Raw genomic sequence first — 22420 nt, 5'->3', positions numbered from 1 at the left:
TTAATAAAGAACCCCCTTTGAAGATTATTCTACGACGTTACCGGCAGTAGAAGATGGAATCGCGATTCAAACAGTACCATCTGCTAACTGAAAATATGCCCCCCAAAAAGGTAAATAAGCTTGACATTTATTTAGTGGAAAATCGCTCATTCATAAAAAGCTCACTGGTAGCGATCATTGTCAGTAACAACACAAAATGCGATATAGCCCTGTGTGGAGAAGCTGCCCCGGTAAATTAGTACTACTAGACTACTGCTGTGTTCGTCTTGGTAGCGATTGCGTTGGTTGAATTTGATTTAACGTTCCGTTGTACGGTTTAGGCTGAAATTAATTATTTTCATGAACAGATTGACAAAGTTTAGGCTGTGGCAATGAAGTTAAGGTTAGTAGTTAGATAGACTTTTGATTTAAGTAAGGGGAGTGCCGAACATGTTCTGTCGCCGTTTGACTTCCTACAGCTGTGTAGATGTTTTTGTAGTGTCTCGCGTAGGCTACAGCGTTGCAGTGAGCAACACTGGTTTGAAACCACAGGTAATGATAATTTCACCCACAAATCGTTTACTTGTAATGTAATGTCATAATAAATCCTACAACGAAAATGTATTTGTGAGGAATGTTTATTTTAACGATTGAAAACAGATGCATCATAGACCACTGTAGTATGTGTTGCCCGGCCAACAGAGGCTAATGTCATGATGCTAATACTTCAGTGACATAGTAGACTACTGTTTCCGAAAGTAGATGTATTTCCTTAATAAAAGCTTATATTGTACATTAGACGTCACAATTGTGTGTCATATCACAAAGTAAAATTTGTAAATAGTTATCACCCTGGCCTCTTTGCTTGTGGCGTTTCTGCAGCTCCCTTGCAGTAAAGCAGTTAGCTTAGCTATCTCCCAGAAGTTAACGAGCTGCTAAACTAATGTTCTGCTAGAGGTAGTCACGCGAGTTTTCGTGAAGTTAGTGACGTAAGTAGCGTCATTGACTGTGGCTAGCAAGTTAGCCACCGTTAGCTTCACTTTTCGCCACAAAAACTTAATTTCCACTTAAACCATGCAACAGAACGTAAATCCCAATAGAAGCAACTCAATCGCTACCAAGACGAAACTTTTGACACCTAGGTTGTCTATGTAGGCCAAATATTGACTGAGTTTTAGGGGGGCAAAAAGAAATAATAATAATATATATGTGAGAGAACAAAGGTTGTGCCCTTGCCGAAGGCAAAGCACACCCAATAACAATTGTAGTAAAGTAGCACTGTGACAGGAATCTGATATACAGTGCAGAAGATCTACATTTAGATTTCACCAGGTGAAACCTACCAATCAGATCGAGAGTTTACAAGGCTGTGGAGTTCAGCAGGCAGGTGACCAGAAGTGCTTTCCTGTCATCCATCCTGTCATCCCTCTTGTCATCCCTTCTGTCATCCTTCCTTTAATCCCTTCTGTCATACATCCTATCATCCCTTCTGTTACCATTCTGCTGTCATCCCTCCTGTAATTTACAGGTATCTACTTCACAGAGTGAATTTTATTATTATTAGTATTTTTTTTATTTTTTATTGTTGTACTGATAAACTAAATGAAAAAAATATTTGGAGTGTAATCTGTGGTCTGGTTCATTTTTGTGTTTGATTGCTGTAGAGGTCTACCATTTAAGTTAGTTATAAATAAACAATTGACAGGATAATAATGTGTCTGGTGCATAACATGGAAGTGGAAAATAATTAACAGGTTGACCACCATTACAGTCCCTCCTGTCATCCCTCCTTTCATCCCTCCTGTCATCCCTCCTGTCAACCCTCCTGTCATTCTTCCTGTCAGCCCACCTACACGGCTAAATGAGAAAAACATTGAAATGAACTTTTGGTGAAGTTAGGAACTCTGTATTCTGATGACATTGGGAGCGTTTGTCCTCCATACCTACAGGAGGGTGAGTCAACCATTGTAATCAGGAGGTGTGAAGGATGCAGTCCTAGCTTCCTGAGAATGCCTTGAAACAGTGCGGTATAATCAGTGTTTTAAACACACCCGTCCCCCAGAGGCAGTTATCTTGACTTCACTAGAGCTGCACTAATTTATCCAGATCTTAACAGCGTTCACAGAGGGACCCCAAGTCTTTTTCAGTGATTGGGGATGGGCAAGGATTGTTCTGTGCATTTAAGTTAAGTTTGTTATTGTTCTCCCTGTCTCTCTCTTTCTGTTTCTCTCTCTCTATCTGTCTGTCTATATGTGTGTGTCTTTTATCTCCCTCTCTCTCCCTCTCTCTATATCTCTCTCTCTTCCTCTCTCTCTCTCTCCACCCCCCCCCTCCCTCCAGGCCGGGCCATCCAGCATGTGAAGGACTCCATCTTCACGGTGGAGGGCGGGGTGCGGAGGGGCATCCCCAAGGTGCTGGTGGTCCTGACGGACGGGCGCTCCCAAGACGACGTCAACAAGGTCTCCAAGGAGATGCAGGTGGAGGGTGAGTGGCAGGACGGACGGACGGACCGACGGACGGACGGACGGGGGGGGGGGGGGGGGGGGGAGGAGGAGGAGGGAAGACAGATGGGGGGGGGGGGGACAGAGACAGAAGTAAGGGACCGTGTTGTTCACCCACCCCCCCAGGCTACATCGTGTTTGCCATCGGTTTTGCCGACGCTGACTACGGGGAGCTGGTGAGCATCGCCAGTAAGCCCAGCGACAGACACGTGTTCTTTGTGGATGATCTGGACGCCTTCGAGAAGATCGAGGAGAAGCTGGTCACCTTCGTCTGCGAGGCCGCCTCCGCCAGTGAGCTGAGTTTGATTACTGTGATCTAGTCTGGTCTAACATAGTCTGGTGGGTTTAGCTCATTTTGATTAGTCTAGTCCAGTCTAGTGGGTTTACTTGAGTTTGATTTCTCTAGTCTAGTCTGGTCTGGTGAGTTTGGCCGAGTTTGATTACCCTAGCCTTGTCTATTGGGTAACAGTTACTTCTTAATCTATCATTGTTTAGTTTAGCTGAGTTGAATTACTCTAGTCTACCCCAGCCTAGTCCAGTATGTACCAGTTACCTTATCATCCATTTAGTTGACCTAAATTTGATTACTCTAATCGAGTCTAGTTTAGTGAGTGACATGTGCCTTATATTACCCAGTGTTTGGTTGTAGCTTGGTGTAATAGAGCAGTAATGTGTGGACTTAACACTACTGTATGGATGTGTGATGTTGTTCTGTGTCCTAGCTTGTCCCTCGGTGGCGATGAGTGGGAGCACCATGCCAGGTACGACATCCTTACTGGGGAAAGAGGGGGTCTTTTCATGTCCTCTCACAACTGTCAATGCCAAATCACTGTGGGCGCGTGTGTGTGCGCCTTGCTCGTGTGTGTACATGACGTGTGCGTGTGTGTGTGTTTCAGGTTTCAGGATGATGGAGATGTTTGGGCTGGTGCAGCACCTGTATGGCAGTGTAGCAGGAGTCTCCATGGAGCCTGGCACCTTCAACAGCTTCCCCAGCTTCCACCTGCACAACGATGCCATGCTGGCCCAGCCCACCAGGTAGGGCTACCACTAGGGGTGCACTTGGTTTAGTAGCCCAGCCCACCAGGTAGGGCTACCACTAGGGGTGCACTTGGTTTAGTAGCCCAGCCCACCAGGTAGGGCTACCACTAGGGGTGAACTTGGTTTAGTTGCCCAGCCCACCAGGTAGGGCTACCACTAGGGGTGCACTTGGTTTAGTTGCCCAGCCCACCAGGTAGGGCTACCACTAGGGGTGCACTTGGTTTAGTAGCCCAGCCCACCAGGTAGGGCTACCACTAGGGGTGAACTTGGTTTAGTCGCCCAGCCCACCAGGTAGGGCTACCACTAGGGGTGCACTTGGTTTAGTAGCCCAGCCCACCAGGTAGGCAGTGTTGTGCAAAAGAACGCGTTCATTGAACACGTTCATTTTCATGAGAACGATGAACTGAACGCAACTTAATGACAAATAATGAATTTGAACGGTGAACACGTTCATATCATCTGAGGTCTAGCTAAAACGTTAGAGACGCTGTCTAAATCAAATGCTTGCACCATGTCGTTGCTCAGTGCCTGTAAAATGTTCGCTATGTAGCCTAACCTAAACCCACTAACTCGACTTCGCACTACGTTCCCCATGATTCATCGCACACACGTAGACCAAACAAGCAACGTATTCCAAGACAACAGCTCTCCGTCTCATAAAAATGGCAAGTGAAAGCAGACGCAGACTCAGCGACTACATCTGATCTGATGCACCTTATTATTTTTTGCAGGATTTTTACACACAGTAAACACACTCCTTAAAACTATGAGATGAACTGAACTATGAACTACTTCAGAATTTAAATGTCGAACTATGAACGTGAACGATTCATATTTACTTGTATGAACTGAACTTTGATCTAGTTCATGAGAGGTATGAACGTGCACAACACTGCAGGTAGGGCTGCCACTAGGGTTGCGCTTGACTTACTAGCCAGTCCACCAGGTGTCTTAGGTGTGCTCGCATCTGAAGGTCCTGACCTCTGACCCCAGGTACATCCACCCGGAGGGCCTGCCGTCTGACTACACCATCTCCATGCTGTTCCGTCTGCTGCCTGAGACGCCCGAGGAGCCCTTTGCATTGTGGGAGATCCTCAACAAGGACAACGAACCCTTGGTGGGCGTCATCCTGGACAGTGAGTTATTATGGGATGCAATGCAAGGTTGTCACCGGGGAGAAACCCATGGTTGTGTGCTGTGTTCACCAGCAGTCTCAAGGCTTGCTCCCCGCGTTCAAATGTGTATATTCATAGCAAAGCAACTTTATAGACATTTTGTTTGTTTAACAATATGCTAAACAAGATTGAGCCTGTTTGTTTAACAAGATAAGTATGCCTTAAACTGTTGATTTAGAGGAGATGTTGTGACTCATTCATAGATGGTGGAAAGACCCTGACCTTCTTCAACTACGACTACAAGGCAGAGTTCCAGACAGTCACCTTCGAGGGTCCTGAGATTAAGAAGCTGTTCTATGGCAGTTTCCACAAGGTCAGAGGCCAAACCCTTCACCATTACCTGTCTCACGACCTCCCGGTCTCACGACCTCGTGTCTCACGACCTCCTGTCTCACGACCTCCTTGTCTCACAACTAGGGATGTAACGATATCGCGCTATCGCGGTGGTAAACGTGTCTCGATATCGTCGTGGTTGGGTTACAATATTAAAAGGACAGGTGTCCGTCAAAAAGCAAGAGGAATAAACACAGTCCCGCGGAACAAATCATTGTTAACTACATAGACCATGATCCTTTGCGCTGCGTCGTCACAAAAAACATTGTTAAGCCAATAGGATTGCACGCTGCACGCTGTCCACACAAGCTCACAGCAAGCCAGCATGGCCGACAGCGATACTTGTAAGGATGAAAACAAGCCCCTTGAGCTGCAGGGTTGAGACCCTGCAGCTTTTAAATCAGATGTCTGGAAACATTTTGGTTTCGCCGTGTCAAAAGACGCAAAAGGAGAGAAGGTGGTGGACAGACAATGGACTATGTGCAAGGACTGCCACAGTAAACTGCGATACAACACGGGAAACACAAGCAACATGCGAAGTCATCTGACAACCCATCATCCCGAAAAGTTTGCAGATTCTCTCACAAAGAAAGTAATCTCCGGTCAAAAAACCCTGAAGGAGGCAGAAAAACTTGAACATTAGCTAAAGGATAGGTCAGTGTTTTTCAGAAGGCTTTTTGCCAGACTGTTTAAGGATTTATTTATTTTTACTTTTTTTTTTTCTTCTCCCTTGCAATGTAGATATTTTGATCTTTCTGATGAAAAATGTGAACATAAGCTAAATGATAGGTCAGTTTTTTTTTAAAGGCTTTTTGACTGACTATTTTATTTAAGTTTAAGTTATGTTCCTAAATACCAGTTTTAAAAGGCTGTATTTGCCTTGCACATTTAAACCTGACTTAACTTGATCGTTGTTTGCACTTAAAGGGAATTCCCTATTGTTTACAATTGTTCTAGTTGCTTCTTAACTTGAACATTGCACAGAAGAATCAGTTATGCAACCAAATATTATTATACAGAATATTGATGTTCCTGACTACAACTTGCACTTTAAAAGCACTATGTGATCAGCGTTTTATGTTGTCATGATCCATAAATACAACAATAAATTGCCTGTTGACTGGCAAAAGCAGAATAAATGTCAGTATCTTTTTGCTATTATCATCACAAACACTATCGTGAGCTATTTAACAATAACGTGAGCTTTTCCACAATATCGCAATAAATATCGTACCGTGAGGTCAATATCGAAATTGTATCGTACCGTGAGATTTTGATATTGTTACATCCCTACTCACAATCTCCTGTCTCACAGCCTCACTGCAACAGTGTTTCATCGTAAGGAAAAAGTTAAAATGTCAGTTTATTAGACATTTCATGATGATCTCCTCATCAGCTTTATTTTGTGGGAGTCATCAGCAGGCTTGTCTGATTGAGAGCAAGGTTTTCTCAAGCTCTTACCAAGTGACACAATGTTGAATAGGAAGAGCAAGGAAGAGCTGGCGTATACCATTTCCTGACAATACAGCAAGTGGGTAAAAATACCTTTGTTTCCTCAGCTTCAATGGATTAGAGAGTAATTGGTGTCTCTTCTGCCTGCGAGAGGGCTGAATATCGTCACGGCGACATCGCTAAGCCTCTGGGGCCTGTCTGCCGCTCTGCCGTTCTGGTTTCCGACCTCGCACCGAAATATGTCCGAAATTACAGACCAGGCTTGCTCAGTTTTAAAGCCTGTGTCCCTTTGAACCCGGCTCCGTGTGTGCAGTCGGACCCACAGCTGCTCTCCCAGCGACACGTAGGCTGTTTTCTTTCTCTATGGCTACAGTCACCCGGCACGTCAGGGTGATTTATGGAACCTCAAGTAGTTGATCCAGAAAAAGGAAAAAGAAGAGTTCTTACAGCTAGCCCGGGTCTAGCCTGGGTCCATCTGTAGCTGGGTCACTTACTACATCTACAAATGCCCTCAAAGTGCTGCGGGGGGGGGGGGGGCGCTTTCTCGTCAGAATGCGCGAACGTAGGCGCAACGCAAACGCGTTCAGCGTGATCGTTCTGTGATCGACCCCCCAGAAGAGGTTTTCTGGTTGTGTTTGTTTAATGTCTCCTCCCCTCACAGCTGCACGTGGCCATCAGTAAGACGAGTGCCAAGGCGCTGATCGACTGCAAGCTGGTGGCGGAGAAAAGCATCGGCGCGGCGGGGAACATCACGGCAGACGGGCTGGAGGTGCTGGGCAGGATGGTGCGCTCCCGAGCCAAGAAGGACAACTCTGCTCCCGTAAGTAGACGACTGGGCAGCTGACAGGGGCGGGAATAAGAAGTGCTGCTCCCTGCTCGAGGGAGTGCAGTGTGTACTCGACTAGCAAGTTGACGGACGTGGAAATTAGAACCCCGGGGAGCGTGTAGGAGTGCAGTTAGACTGAAAGTCTGACAGAGGTCGAAAATGTGTACATCCAATTCGTTTGACATTGTCTGCTCTAAGGTCAGTGCAGCAAACAAATTGATGAAATACTTCTGTTGTGTTTGATTTGGTTGGAATGTTTTCACAGAAGCCACACATTTAAAATCCGTACCTGCTCAACTCTCGGGAGGGAGGGGGGCATATGAATGTAATCCAAACTGAGGAGACAGTTTTAGACAGGAGGGTTCAAAGTTCAACTCTGACACTGTGGTCGATCAGATACCTTTGAAAAGAGAGTTTTCTGTCTCTGTTCCGGCTCCTTTGAGTCCACGGTGATGGAGACAAAAGAAGAGATTAAATCGCTGCACGTCTTCACAGTCTTACTTTCCTGTTTCCATAAATAACCCAGATATCCTGCTGCAGACACAGCCACCAGACTTTACCCTTCTCACTCCCTCCCCTCCTTCGCACTCCCTCTCCCTCCCTCTCTTTCTCTCCTTCCTCTCTCTCTCTCTTCCTCCCTCTAATTCTCCCCCCCCCCCTCTCTCTCTCTCTCCATCTCTCTCTCTCTGATAGGCTTGATCAGCCTCTCTCCTCTTTGAAAGTTCAAACTTCTCCTCCAGCCCTCCAGACTGCAGACTACAGGGCAGAGTGGCAGAGAGACTGAACAAGGCTTTTGAAGTTTCTGATCAATAATGGATCTTAGAAGACAATCTTGCTCTCTGAGCCGATGGGACCTGAAAGTCTCCGTCATCCAGTAAAACCTGAATAGTGATCAGATTATCACCGAAACATCACAAGACACACATGAAACAGATCCCTCCCTCGATTTGGTTTTTTGAAGGTCTGTGTTTCCAGGACTGGGTGTCAGAACTACTTTTTGGGGAAGTGGAAACTTTTGCATAGCTGCGTTCTCTGAAACTGTTCCCCGCGTGTGACTTTGTGTACGTGTGTGTTCATTGTGCCTGTGTGTAATCATCGTGTGGACGCATGTTGTGTGTCTCTGGTTTGGTTCTCCAGTTCCAGCTCCAGTCCTTTGACATCGTGTGCAGTACTTCCTGGGCCAGCAGAGACAAGTGCTGTGACCTGCCAGGCCTGGTGGGTGGCTGTGTTTACTGTGAACTGTCCCTTTAACATGTGTTTACTGTGAACTGTCCTTTTAACACCCCCACCCCCACTCCCCCACCGGCCATTTAACCGCTTACCTTTATATTATATTCATATCACCTTTATTTTACTGTCCTTGATGATGTGTTAAGTTCTGTCATGTGTCTTGATGTCATGCTTTGTAAGGTCATATCACTTGTTCTGCACATCACATCTGTTCTCATCTGTTGTGGTGGTGGTGGTGGTGGTGGTGGTGACCCACAGAGGAAGGAGGAGGACTGCCCCGCCTTGCCCAAAGCCTGCACCTGCACCCAGGACAGCAAGGGCCCCCCAGGACCCACCGGACCCCCTGTGAGAACCCCCTCCCCCCACCCCCCTTTCACCCTCCAACACACAACTACACAAATACATACACATACCTGTGAGGACCACCCCCCCCCCTGCACATACACATGCCCACACACTTGTGATCTAATTGTGTTTTGTGCTCATATTTTTTATTTTCTCCTTCCTGTCAACTCTCCTCTCTTTTATAATAGTGGTTTGATGTGATCTGTAGGATGTGGTTCACTTCATGACACCTGCCTGCGTGTGTGTGTGTGTGCGTGTGTTTTAAACAGGGAGGCTCTGGAATCAGAGGAGCGAGAGGAGAGCGTGGGGAACCAGGCCTCGTGGTACAATACACACACACACATACATTCCCACACACACACACACACCACCACATGCAGTCACACATTCTATTAAGAATCAATGCAGCCTGAAACACTCTCTCTTTCTCTCTCTCTCTCTCTCTCTCTCTCTCTCTCTCTCTCTCTCTCTCTCTCTCTCTCTCTCTCTCTCTCTCTCTCTCTCTCTCTCTCTCTCTCTCTCTCACTATCTGCCCCCCCTCCACTCCCTCCCCTCCTCCCGGTCTCAGGGGCCGATGGGGCCTGTAGGAGATGCTGGAGTTCAGGGGCCTCAGGGCCCTCCTGGTCCCCAGGGCCCCAGCGGTCGCTCCATCATAGGATCCCCGGTAACACACACACACACACCCAGTACACACATGCTCTAACCGACACACACCCACACACACATACAAATGTAACACATCTACACGGATGCACACATACACAAGCAATCACACATGAAACATGGACACAAACACGCATAAAACACACACAACACTAACCGACAACACACACACAAACATACACACACACACTCTGGGTTAGAATGGGCTTCAGATAAAGATTATGTTTTCTCTGTTTCAGGGTACTCGCGGGGAGACAGGGGAGAAGGGAGATGCTGGTCCCACAGGGACGCAGGTAGGGAGTGACACAAACACTCACCCACCCACACTCACTCACTTACACAGGTAAACACACACACACACACACTAAGGCCTTGGATTGAATCATGGAGTACCTTTAACCATTGTTGTGTCTTGGCTCAAGGGAGTACCAGGACCTTCTGGTTCACCAGGCCGAGACGGAGCACCTGGCCCCAGGGTAAGATCACTCACCTGTCACCTCCCACCTGGAGGTCTCACAACACAAGCTACAGCAGCCATACCTTTTGGATGCTTAGTTAGCAAACAATATCTGGTGTTCTGTATTAGGGGTGGGGGAAAAATCGATTTGCATTTGAATAGCGATTCAGCCTTCTAGCGATTCAAATTTCAAAAATCGAAAAATACAAAATATATATATATATAAAATAAAAATATATATTTTTTATTACAATGAGTTTACGAAACTGCAAGAAAAACAATACATTTCAAGGTTTTAATGCATTGTGATTTTTTTCTTCAACACTTAACTGCCTATCACAGTCAAATAAAAACAAGTAACATTAAACAGCAAACTGGAATCAAATGTAAGCACATTGAATGAAATTTGATTACGAATCGAGAAAAATCGATCGAATCGTGAAACCAAGAATCGATTTGAATTGAATCGTGAGGTACCAAAAGATGCCCACCCCTACTGTGTATAGTGTGGATATAACTGGCTAAGCTACTGTATTTGGTGTTCTGCCGTGTGGAAATGACTGGTTGTGCTAAGCTAAGCTGTATGTTGTACTTTGCAAAGTAGGGACATGACTAACTAAACTAAACTATGATATTGTATGTGGTGCTCTGCCATAGGGATATGACCCATTTGGTGCTATGCATAGTACTAGTATATGACTGCCTATGCTAAGCTATGCTAACATATTTGGAGCTCTGTACAATACTGTAGGTATGTGATTGGCTATCCTAAGCTCTGTTAACGTATGTGCTCCTCTTGTCTCCAGGGCCTGCCTGGTAAAGATGGGCCCCAGGGTCGGGAGGGGCCCTCAGGGACCATGGTAAGTATCTGTCATCCAGGAAGCTGAGCTTTAGCCATCATTTACAAAACAAACTCTTCAACTTTATATATTATGAAATTCTGTTGATTTCGATGCACTGCACTAGACACACTACATTTACATTTAGTTATTTAGCAGACGCTCTTATCCAGAGCGATTTACAGTAAGTACAGGGACATTCCCCCCGAGACAAGTAGGGTGAAGTGCCTTGCCCAAGGACACAACGCCATCTGGCACAGCCGGGAATCGAACTGGCAACCTTATGATTACTGGCCCGATCCCCTCACCGCTCAGCCACCTGACTCCCTGACACTAGTGCAGTTGAGATGTTATTGTTGTACTGTAGATGTTATTATTGTGCATCCTGCCTTGTAGCTGAGATGTGATGACCTTGTGCTGGGCCTGCTAAATACAGACCGTACCTTGACTCGGACTATCAAAATGCTGTTAGAACTTTGCACTTCTGATCCTTGATCTTCCGCTGTCCTTTCTCGATGCACTATTTGCATGTTGCTTTGGATAAATAAAGGTTCAACAACAAAATGAAATGAAAAGTGATTTAAAATGATTTAAATGTAACTATGCCTTAATAATGACAATGTCTCCCCCTCCTCATTCACTCCACCTCCTCTCTCTTTCTAACCTTCTCCCTCTCCTTTTCTGCACCCTACTTCTCATTACCCTCCTCTTCTCCTTCATCGCCCCCCCCCCCCCCCCCCCCCCCCCCCCCACACACACACACACAGGGAACACCAGGAGCTCCCGGGGCCCCAGGTTCCGGTGGACCTCCAGGCTCTCAGGGAGACCATGGGCCTCCTGTGAGTCACGTGATCCTCCAGGATCCCATAAACCCCTTCTGCAGATAACGTAGAAGACAATGTAGCCCTGCATGTCAACAGATAACGTATGAGGTTGTGTGGGTAATATTGTGTTACTGAGGAGACAGATAGGCTCACCTCAGTTTGTGTTCTCGCCTTCTGTCTCCCTCTGCAGGGTCCTTCTGGGACTAAGGGCGAAAAGGGGGAAAGAGTAAGTCGATTCACCTCCTCTCCTGTCTTCTTCTTGTCTTCTCTCTCCTCATCTCTCCTCTCCTGTCTTCTTCCTGTTTTCTCTCCTCTCCTCCTGTAATTAGTCAGCTGCAGGGTGTGGAGGTTCTCTTGAATTGTCTGCTTGTCTACAATTACCAACATTCTTTCTGAAAAGATACATTTCATCGGATCCTACTGCTCAGGAACACAATAATGAGCTGCATAATTCTAAGAATCTATTTATAGTTCATAAGCACTGGAACAAACAGCTGTATTTTGTGGAAAAAAAATTGGGTTATCAACAGTCCCAGTGGCAGTTAGTGAGTTTTTGAGATTTTCTGTAACATCTACTTCAAGCTCTGAATGCGTTCTTAATCATGCATTGAGCTTAGACTCCCTGGCAACGCCCGACTCTTGGCAACAAGGCATATTTCTTTCCGACTGAATAAACGAGCAGTTGTTATTCAGATTTGAGGAGTCGCCAAATAAGACTTCTGTTCCAAGCTGATACTATTAGCGGCGAGGGTGTGTGAGTGGTGAGCAGCGCAGCCCGAGGGAGCTGGGAAGCTGTGTTGGAAGCTGCAGTGCTGTGGTGTCGGGCCGTTATCTGGGAGCAGGTTGTCAGCGTGTATTGTCGTCTCCTCAGGGTGACTTGCAGTCCCAGTCGTCAGTGCAGGCCATCGCTCGCCAGGTCTGCGAACAGCTGATACAGAGTGAGTGAGCCTTCTGTGGTGTGTGTGTGGTGTGTGGTGTGGTGTGGTGTGTGTGGTGTGTGTGTGTGGGTGGTGTGGTGTGTGGGTGGTGTGGTGTGTGTTAAAGACCGCATGTACTGTAAATAAATGTGCCGTGTATAAGAGTGTGCTTGGTTGTGCAAGTGTGTGAGTGAAAAATATACACAAGTTCTTATTGAGTTCTTCAAAACGTTCCTGACTAGCAACTGACTAACCTTTTAAGAACTCTTTCTTTCTGAGTGTGCTCTGAGAACTCCCTGACCACCTGTCTGTGATCCCTGATCTCCACGAACACTGACCTCTCGTGTCCCCCAGGTCACATGGCTCGCTACAACTCCATCCTTAACCACGTGCCCAGCCAGCCGGTGTCCATCCGCACCGTACCGGGCCCTCCTGGGGAGCCGGGCAGGCAGGGCACCCCGGGGCCCCAGGGGGAGCAGGGGCCCTCAGGCAGACCAGGGTTCCCCGGTTCCAACGGAGAGAATGGACAGCCTGGGGCCAGAGGTACGGGGCTACTCACAGGGAGGGCTGTTGCCACCTGGTGGCTGGCCGATATGAAATGTAGCATACTGCCATTTAGTGGGAACTTTTTCTTTTTAGTGGGAGATTATTTTGTGTGTGTGTGTGTGTATGTGGCCTTTTATGATAATATGTTTTGTGTGTGTGTGTGTGACTGTGTGTGTGTGTGTGTGCAGGTCAGACAGGAGAGAAGGGCGAGAAGGGAAATCCAGGTGTAGGAGTCCAGGGTCCTCGCGGCCCCTCAGGGCCCCCAGGTAACCAGAGCAATGCCTGTTTTGCCAAACTTCCTCCTAAAACTGAATCTAGACACCTCAACATGACAATAGCTATTGGGAGAGAAAATCACCTGCGAGGTAATAGAGAAACGTAAGGTCGGCTGTACTTTTGCGTTTCAAACTCTTGATCGAGGAGAGTTCAGTGACAGTCTGTAACTGTTGTTATTGTTGTTTACAATGATTCTCTGCTCCGGTGTAATGAAACCCAGAGGGGTTACAGCTGTTGACTCGGGTGTTGATTGTAGTGACACTGATACAGGGGCGTTGATTGGACTCCTGAAGTGGTTGCCAGATTAGTTCACAGGGGAGACCACGGACCTGTGCGGAGGAGCACTCCAAAACATGGCAACCCACTTATGAGTCACGATGGCCCCCATGGGGTAGATGAGAAGAGGATATCTAAATACTGCATATCCTGCTGCATGTTGTCACCTCCTCCTCACCTACCCTTCTCCCATCTCTCCATTTCTCCCTCTTACCTCCCCTCCCCTCACCACCCTCTCGGCATCTTTCCTCTCTTTTCACCAATCCACCCTCTTTCCACCCCGCCTTCTCCTCCACCCTCTCACCTCGTTCTCCGCTCCTCCTCTCCTTCCCCTTTCTTCTCTCCGCATGTCGTTCGCCTCCTACCCCCTCTCCTCCCCTCTCTGCTGCTCCTGGCCCCCTCCTCCCCTACACTCTCCACCCTCTCCTCCCCTCTCTGCTGCTCCTGCCCCCCTCCTCCTCTACCCTTCTCCTCTGTGCTCTCCCTCCCCTCACTTCTTCCTCCTCCCCCCCCTCCCCTAGGTCCTCCAGGTGTGGGTCGTACGGGCAGCCCCGGGGTGTCTGGCAGGCCCGGTAACCCCGGTTCCCCCGGGCGTCCTGGCGTCCCCGGGCCCGTGGGGCCAAGCGGCCCCCCCGGCTACTGCGACCAGAACTCCTGCGTGGGCTACAACATCGGAGGTAGCTATGTTTACCCCCCCCCCCCCCTCTCTCTCTCTCTCCCTCTCTGAGGGCAATGCTAGAAGAAACACAACGTAGATAAGTAACACTGCTTTATCACTCGGCAACACCACCAAGCTACCATGGCAACCACTGATGCTGAAAGCATGGGGTTCAGATCAACCTCGAAACACAAGGCTCTAGACAAGGCAGCGTAGAGACGGAAGGGATCGCAGCGTCGGACTGAGGACTTGTCAAACTAGACCAACCGATTTGGCCAGAGCTACCGAGCATTCAACAGTCAGACCAACAGAAACTAGTGTCGTAGGAGTGGGAGGGTAGAAAGATTGTCCCTTTTTTGGAACATTCACTGTGTGACTAAGAGTTTTTAGTCTCCTTTTAATGCTCCTGTGATGTTGGGAGTCGTGGTAGGAGTATCATTGTAGCTTGTGGCATCTGTCTGTGGTGCAGGTGTCCTTCCTGGAGAAGTTAGACTGGAATGTAGAATCTGAGCTGCTCTCTTCACTACAGACCATTCACCTGCCTCCACCCTCTGTGTCCTCAAACACACTGGCCTGGCCTGTGTACAGACATGCAGCCTTGAACTCAGTCCAAACCTTACACAGAGAATGCTCTATCTCTCTCTCTCTAACTCTCTCTCTCCACCTCTCTCTCTGCCTTTGTCTTATTCTCTCTCCCGTAAGTCTCTCTTTCTATCTTTTTCCCTTTGTCTCTCGCCCTCAATGTATCTTTCTGTCCCTCCCTCTTTTTCTCTCACTTTCTGTCTCACACTCTCTCTCCCCCGTATGTATTTCTGTCCTCTATTCTCTCTCTCTCTCTCTCTACCTCCCTCCATCTCACTCCTTTCTCTCTCTCTGCCCCCTCTATGTATCTCCCTTCCTCTTCCTCTTTCTCTCTCTCTCTCTCTCTCTCTCTCTCTCTCTCTCTCTCTCTCTCTCTCTCTCTCTCTCTCTCTCTCTCTCTCTCTCTCTCTCTCTCTCTCCCTCCCTCCCTCCCTCCCTCCCTCCCTCCCTCCCTCCCTTTCAATGTTTCATAGTAAAAGACTGAAATGAAAACTGGGTCAAGGTTTGAACTGACGCTCATTCGATTAACTGTCTGAATGCCGTAGAATACTGAACTTTAGCAACACTGTATTCTTAACTGTTGTTTGATGACCTCCTCCTCGTGATTGTGGGTGGGCTATGCCCCCTGTCAATCATCCACTCATTTAATCTAATTGGCTCTCTCTGCCATGGAGCAGAGCGATATGATTGGGTTAAATCCACACTCACTGTATTTTTCAAACAACGTAATCCAGTAGGCTGTACACCTTGATAGACAAGCCTTGCTAAGATGTGACTGGCAAATTATACTGCTCAATTCAGCATCTTAAGAAGTTCAAGGTGATCCTAGACTCCATCACCTAACCGCCATGCCGTGAGTGTGGAGGAAATGACACGATCAGCGCATGCCTGCATGATGTCGATGTACGCATCTCCCCTCAGACCATCAGTGATTGTGATGTCTGTCTCTATCGCCCTCTCTCTGTGGAGAGGCGATACAGTGTCGGTGCAGAATGGACACTGTATTCTGTCCATTCACTCCGGTCTGTGAGTACAAACTGCATGTGGACATGATTCATGTCTGACCCTTGGCATGTGTGTGTGTGTGTGTGTGTTTGTGTGTCCCTCTCTCCCCATCCTCACCCTCCTGTTTCCCTGTCCTCTCTAACTCAGAACAACAACAGTACTAAACGGGTTCCGAGCGGAGTTCCCAACAAAAGGACGCTGGCATGGTTTAGAAGTGAATGAGGAGAGGAGAAGGAGAGCGAGGCGTGCTCAGTTTGTCCCTCATCGCCAGTTGTATCTCCCTCCCTTCCTGTCACACATGCCTGCTTCCTCGGTCGGAAATGTGCACTGTCGAACCTCGCTGGGTATACTGTATGTCAGCATGTGCACACACACACACACGCAGAGCCATTTACTGTAACTGTAACAGATGCCAGTACGCTCACTCACACACACACACACACACACACTGGAACTGGAACAGTCTGATAAGTAAGCAGTCATCGGTGAGCTGTAGGTTAGCTACCTAGAAAGGGCTTTCTGTTGGACTTGAAAACCATAGATGTTCCTCCCACCACACTCCGCGCCTACAGTCCAAACTAAGCCACCTTAAAACAGGGCACCCTCGATCTCTATCCATTCCATGCCCCGAGACCAGTGAACGAGTCCCATAAGTGCCGGCCGGGAGTCGAATCAAAGCACCTCAACCACCTTCCCACACGTCACGGTAGCCGATCTCTTGTCATGGACCCTGTAGCTCTGGCAGAGCGGCCACGCCCTGTCAGCCCCTCCAGCTCCTGCTTCCTCTCGGTCAGTAACACTGTCCTGTGTCTGTGTCTTTACTTCTCTTTCACCCCCCCCCCCCCCCCCCCTTTCACCCACCCCCACCCCCCGCCCTGTGTCTCGTCCCGCTAACCCAATCGCTACCTCCCGACCCCGTCCTCCCAATCCGTGGGTGTGGTTCTAGAGGGGGGCTACGACGCTGAGCCAACTGACCAGCGGCGCCCTCTTCCCTCAGTCCAACTGCCCGCCAACACCTACCAGAACTACGGCGAGGCCGAGGAGGAGGGCGACCCCTACGCCCGCTACGGGGGCTACCCCTCCGAGTACTACCAGCCCAACTACCCCGCTCCCCAGCCCGTGGAGGCCGACGAGCCCTCCCCGGGCCTGGGGGACGTGGAGCTGAGGTCCCCGGGGATCCACCGCTCCTCCAGGTCCCTGGGGGAGGAGGGGGCGGAGGGGGCGGTGAGGAAGACTGTGGGGCCGAGGAGGGGGAGGAGGCCACTGAAGAGGGATGGGGGGCGGAAAACTGAGACTCAGGAGTGAGGAGGGGGGGTAAGGGTGGGGAGGCGAGGGTGAGGGTGAGGTTTCCGGATCGCCACACTCCTTTTTTTGCGGGTTCTGCCTGTCGTCCAGGAACTATCATCAAGTGCCTGATGCCAAGGTCACAGGGAGGCCATGGAAGGTCAGACGTCACGGGGAGGTCCGAGGGAAGTGAGAGGGGGTTTTGAACAGAATTATGGGAGGACGTTTTAGAAGCTACAGTACGTCTGTATCCTTGGTTGGATGTGGCTAATATCGATAAAATGGTGTTAAATGGTTTGTTCAAAGGTGGTCAGGATTGATTTGATCACACATTACTAATCTGTACACAATTTTATTCTGAGTTTTGTTTGCATTGTGTTATGATTTGATCCTGCTCCACCTCAGTTAGTGCTTTAGTTGCACTCATCCTATTTCAGGTTTTACATTTGACATTTTAAGTGCCTATCCGTAATGTTACACAAACCAGAGCATGTAGAGTACATAATGCATATTTACATAATATTGTATAATAACACGTAATATTGTGAAGTACATAACAGTAGTTATGTATACATGACAGTGTACCATTTCATTTCAGTGTAATGTGAGAGATCAAAGTACTTCTTGATACTTGATAGTGGAAGCTGGTTTCAACCTCAGCATATGGATCTTCATTGTGTTCATGTGTCTCTAATCATGTCACAGCTGGTCACACGTACCAGTGATGGATCAGACTACCTACAGTAACTGGGATCTAGACTTCTTCTGGAACATTTCAAAGAGGCACCAACACTGTTGATGCGGGTGTCCTCCAACTACCCAACTGCTAAAACGGTTCCTATTTATTCAGATGTTATTGTGCCAGTGTGCCATGTCTTCGTGCATTTCTCTGCTCTAAACATAAAATATTGATGGGTTATGCTGTTCTGATGCTGTCAGATATTGAAAACTCTGGTTTTATTTTTGATGTCATCATTAACATTCACACGTTTAGATCCATCCAGTGTTGAAACCTGGCAGTGATTCATTTCTCACATCGCAGTGTTAAGATACACATGCAAGCTCAGTGTATGTCATCAAGGGGAGTTTGAGACGGTGCTAATTATAAACATGTCATATATAAAAAGAACAAGGTGAAATATATTTCATTGTATTAATGTATGGCGGATTTATTCACAGACAGTTGTCTAAATAGTGAGAGCAGTCAGCCTAACTTTTGTTTAATGATGAGCAGTTAGGCCAAAATCACCCCTTGACCTTTCCAAGCTACAGAAGTAACACAATTATGACATCATAGGCTAGTGCAGGACCACCTCAACACAACAAAAAAGACAAAAATCAAGAAAGTAATTTATTTTTTACTTGGTATTGATTTCTTTTTTTTCTGAAACAATAAAAATGTAAGTCTAACCAACATTATTTAATGTTTCCCTCCCTAATGTGACTCATTGCCCCTCGTCCTTCAGCATAAGGCAATGCATAACAATTAGCAAAGTGCACAATGAAAAGACTGGCTCTGGCTGGTGAAATCTAGGAGAGGGAAAATAAACTAAAAACACCCCTCTCTGTTGGCCAGACATGAACTTCAACGCCTACCAACCATCCTATCCACACCTCCGCTAAGACACCTGTGTTTCTACCTACCTAACACAGATCACTCAGCACCCCCCTACCAAACACCTACACCGATCTGCTGTGAGTCAGTGTGGCGGTGGCAGAAGACTGTGAGACCGTCTTCCTGAACAGAGCTGCGATTACACATGGTAGCTGCTGTGGAGGTAGAGAAGGACTCCCGCCAGGCATCAGAACCTCGCCAACAAGCCTGCTGACTGGAGCTCGCAGGCAGGCAGACAGGTGGTGGTGGTGGAGGGTAGACAGGAGGGGGAGGGTGGCAGGTAGACAGGTGCGGGAGGGTGGCAGGTAGACAGGTGCGGGAGGGTCGCAGGTAGACAGGTGGGGGAAGACAGGGAGAGTAGACAGGTAGGCGGGCACACAGTTGGAGGGGAGGACAGGTGGTGAACAGACAGACAGGTAGATAACTGAGTGGACAGACAGGTATATAGATGAGGGAAGTCCTCTGAATTATTTTCTCTGGTGGTCTCTATAACCCACCCTGTCTACAAACACACATACTTGTCTCCAGCTCTCTATACACACTAGTTATTCACTCACCTGAGGAATGTTGTGGGAGATTAGGAGATTACAGAGCTGCCCCACCTCTGCAGTGGGTAATCCCCTGAAAGGAAGGTTTTACACACCAAAACTCAGCACAAGAGAAATAACTATTTCTGTTTCTGTGTTTATTTATTTGTTACTGCTGAATCAATATAGCTTTGGATTAACATTCTCCAGCCAAAGCCAATTTTATAGTCAAAGTGATCCAGAGTTATTCTGAGACTGTAGCTACCGGCATAGGGATGTGATTCATGTGGAAGAGAGAATTTTGATCTTTTACGCTGCAACTTGGAGGGAAAGGAACAAACATCTAAGACAGACTAATGCTCTCTCGTTCTTTACCCTTGTTCCTCCTTCTCTGTTTCTCACCCTCTCTTTCTGACCTACAATCCACACTTCACCCACTTTTACTTCTAAAGAGCAGAGCAGTCAGTCTGAGGAATCCTCCATGTCAGACATGTTGTGTCATGATCTCCGCTAGGTTACGAAGTATTTAGGTCAGATGTTCAGCGCAAACTCACTATCCTGGGGAGGATGAAGTGTGACAGATGTTCCTCTCTCTCTCTCTCTCTCTCTCTCTGTTTCTCTTTTTTCCCTCTCTATCTTTTCACTTCATCTTTCTCTCCCGCTCTCTCTTTTCTATTGATCGGTCTCTCTTCCCTGCACATGCTATTCTCCCTTTTTTTTCATCCCTCGCTGTCTCAACCTCTCTCCTACTCTCTATTTAGCCTCTCTCTTTTCCTCCAACCCCTCTCTTTATTCCGACAACCATGTCATTTTAAGTGCATAACGGGGACATAAACCTGTAACATGGCATTACCTACCATGACACAAATGCTTAGGTGGGACCTACATATTTTTACCGCTTGAATAAAGTCTTCTCAAATTCCTGGGTTACCCCTAATTCACAAGTCTGCTTGTAAACTTTGAGCTTTTCTTGTTTATGATCTCATAGGTAAACTCCCCTTGAGAAAAGGTCTAAAACGAAAGGGCGGAGTTGGGCGATAAGTGTGCTTTAAGCACAATTTTTAAATGTAGTTATTTACTGTAATTATAACATTTAGCTTTCCTTGATCAAGATTCTACAGACAGCGGATGCTAGACATCTAGTTCTAACATCATAATATTTACATTTTTTCATTTAGCAGACTCTTTTATCCAAAGCAATGTACAAGAAAGAGCTTTACAAAAAGTGCATAGGTCAATGATCATAAACAACGAGAAAACATTGTGGGTAGCCAAAACATGAAGCATACATTGTGAAAAGCAAATAAGGGCCAATGGGTAGAACCAGAATAGCATGTAGTTAAACAAATTACAATTAAACAACATGAACCTCGAAAGTGCTAGAGTTTACCTGGAGGAAAGCAAGCAACAATAATATAATTCACAGCGAGTACAAGTACTTACATCAGTTACAACTAGCCAACAAGTGCAACAAGTCCCTCAATAAGTGTCATTGTGTTCCTGGAGGAAATAAACCAACATCTGATCCAACACTTTCTTAAGTACCATTGTAATCTCGGAACAAGTGCGTCTTGAGCCTTTTCTTGAAGGTGGAGAGACAGTCAGTGTCCCTGATGGAGGTGGGGAGGTGATTCCACCATTGGGGGGCCAGACAGGAGAAGAGCTTGGGTTGGGAGCGGGCGCTTTTGAGAGGCGAGACCACCAGACGGTTGTCAGAAGAAGCCCGTAGGTGGCGTGTGGGGGTGTAAGGCTGGACGAGAGACTAGATGTAGTCGAGTGCAGTCCCGTTCACCGCTCGGAAGGTCAGTACCAAGGTCTTGAATCTGATGCGGGCTGTGATGGGTAGCCAGTGGAGGGAGATGAGGAGCGGGGTAACATGGGAGCGTCTGGGTAGGTTGAAGATCAGGCGGGTTGCTGCGTTCTGAATCCTCTGGAGAGGGCGGGAGGGCGGCATGCTGGGAGACTGGCGAGAAGCGAGTTGCAGTAGTCCAACTTGGAGAGGACAAGTGCTTGGACTAGCAGCTGGGTGGAATGCTCAGACAGGTATCTTCTGATCTTCCGGATGTTGTAGAGGGTGAATCTACACGACCGGGAGACTGCAGCAATGTGCGCCGTGAGTGTGAGCTTGTCATCCATGGTAACCCCGAGGTTCCTGGCAGAGGATGAAGGGGTCAACGTCGCAGATCCCAGGGTGATTGAGAGATCGTGGGAGATGGAGGGTTTGGCCGGGATGATGAGATGTTCTGTCTTGGCGAGGTTCAGCTGGAGGTGGTGCTTGGTCACCCAGGCAGAGATGTCTGTGAGGCAGGCCTCGATTCTAGCTGAGATCCCCGGATCAGTCGGTGAGGTACAGCTGCGTGTCGTCAGCGTAGCAGTGGTAGGAGAAGCCATGGGAGGTGATGATCGGTCCAAGTGAGGTGGTGTACAGGAAGAAGAGGAGGGATCCAAGGACAGGGACGGGTCCAAGGACAGAGCCCTATTTCCTGTTTGTGTGCAGTCATGTTGGACTGTAGATCTGGTGTTACTGCATGTGCAGTCCCAGTAGGTGTAGGCCAGTAGTATAATATAAAAATTATCATTATTACAATCAAACTCCGGTTACAAAGACAAAGATAGAGATACGATGTACACGTGTAGGCCTATACGTATCAGAACAACAGTACGCACTCATTGTAGGTCCCGCGTATAGATTCCTGTTTGCGTTGTACAATGCTGCCACATTGTGGTGAATTGACGCAACTATGACTCACCATAATGGAATGGGTAAACGTATAAACGGACGTATAAACAATAGTGTCCAACAATGCGACAATAGCCTATAATCCTACAAATATTGTAAATCCAGGAAAATAGTTTTTTGGACATTAACTTCATCAATCAGTCGGTTGTCAGTCTCTCTGACTGATGCTAGTCTAGAAAAAGAAACTGGTTTTGACTTATAGGCCTACTTAAATTTGGTCTCGTTTTGATATTTGACTTTGTAAGCCTAGTTATTCAAAGGTCGTGATTGAGAGGAGACCACCTCAAATGTAGGTAGTTTAGATTATTATTAGCAGTGGGCCTATATGCAGG

General features: G+C 47.5%; 1 protein-coding gene across 3 annotated transcripts in view; it reads left to right on the top strand.

Annotated features, from left to right (window-relative positions):
* LOC136962087 (collagen alpha-1(XIV) chain-like) overlaps positions 1-17227 on the top strand; it is a 67317-nt gene extending 50090 nt beyond the window's left edge. The window contains exons 11-32 of one of the 3 annotated variants that reach the window (XR_010878885.1): positions 2320-2463; positions 2607-2771; positions 3203-3241; positions 3377-3515; positions 4512-4654; positions 4897-5006; positions 7140-7298; positions 8442-8519; positions 8793-8879; positions 9149-9202; positions 9448-9543; positions 9782-9835; positions 9965-10018; positions 10806-10859; positions 11606-11677; positions 11853-11888; positions 12534-12600; positions 12934-13122; positions 13314-13391; positions 14199-14354; positions 16070-16711; positions 16920-17005. Coding sequence is in view for 2 of the 3 variants with exons in the window: in XM_067255719.1 (XP_067111820.1) it covers positions 2320-2463; positions 2607-2771; positions 3203-3241; positions 3377-3515; positions 4512-4654; positions 4897-5006; positions 7140-7298; positions 8442-8519; positions 8793-8879; positions 9149-9202; positions 9448-9543; positions 9782-9835; positions 9965-10018; positions 10806-10859; positions 11606-11677; positions 11853-11888; positions 12534-12600; positions 12934-13122; positions 13314-13391; positions 14199-14354; positions 16869-17227 (2333 nt within the window). In the remaining variant the exon portion in view is untranslated. Of the gene's footprint in view, positions 1-2319; positions 2464-2606; positions 2772-3202; positions 3242-3376; positions 3516-4511; positions 4655-4896; positions 5007-7139; positions 7299-8441; positions 8520-8792; positions 8880-9148; positions 9203-9447; positions 9544-9781; positions 9836-9964; positions 10019-10805; positions 10860-11605; positions 11678-11852; positions 11889-12533; positions 12601-12933; positions 13123-13313; positions 13392-14198; positions 14355-16069 lie in introns of all 3 variants that reach the window. The other 2 variants (XM_067255719.1, XM_067255718.1) reach the window with 2 other exon arrangements.
* The last annotated feature ends 5193 nt before the right edge of the window (positions 17228-22420 follow it).

Source organism: Osmerus mordax, chromosome 18 (genome assembly GCF_038355195.1).
Source record: "Osmerus mordax isolate fOsmMor3 chromosome 18, fOsmMor3.pri, whole genome shotgun sequence".
In the NCBI taxonomy this organism is placed as follows: domain Eukaryota; kingdom Metazoa; phylum Chordata; class Actinopteri; order Osmeriformes; family Osmeridae; genus Osmerus; species Osmerus mordax.
This window is presented reverse-complemented; position numbering and strand designations above follow the sequence as displayed.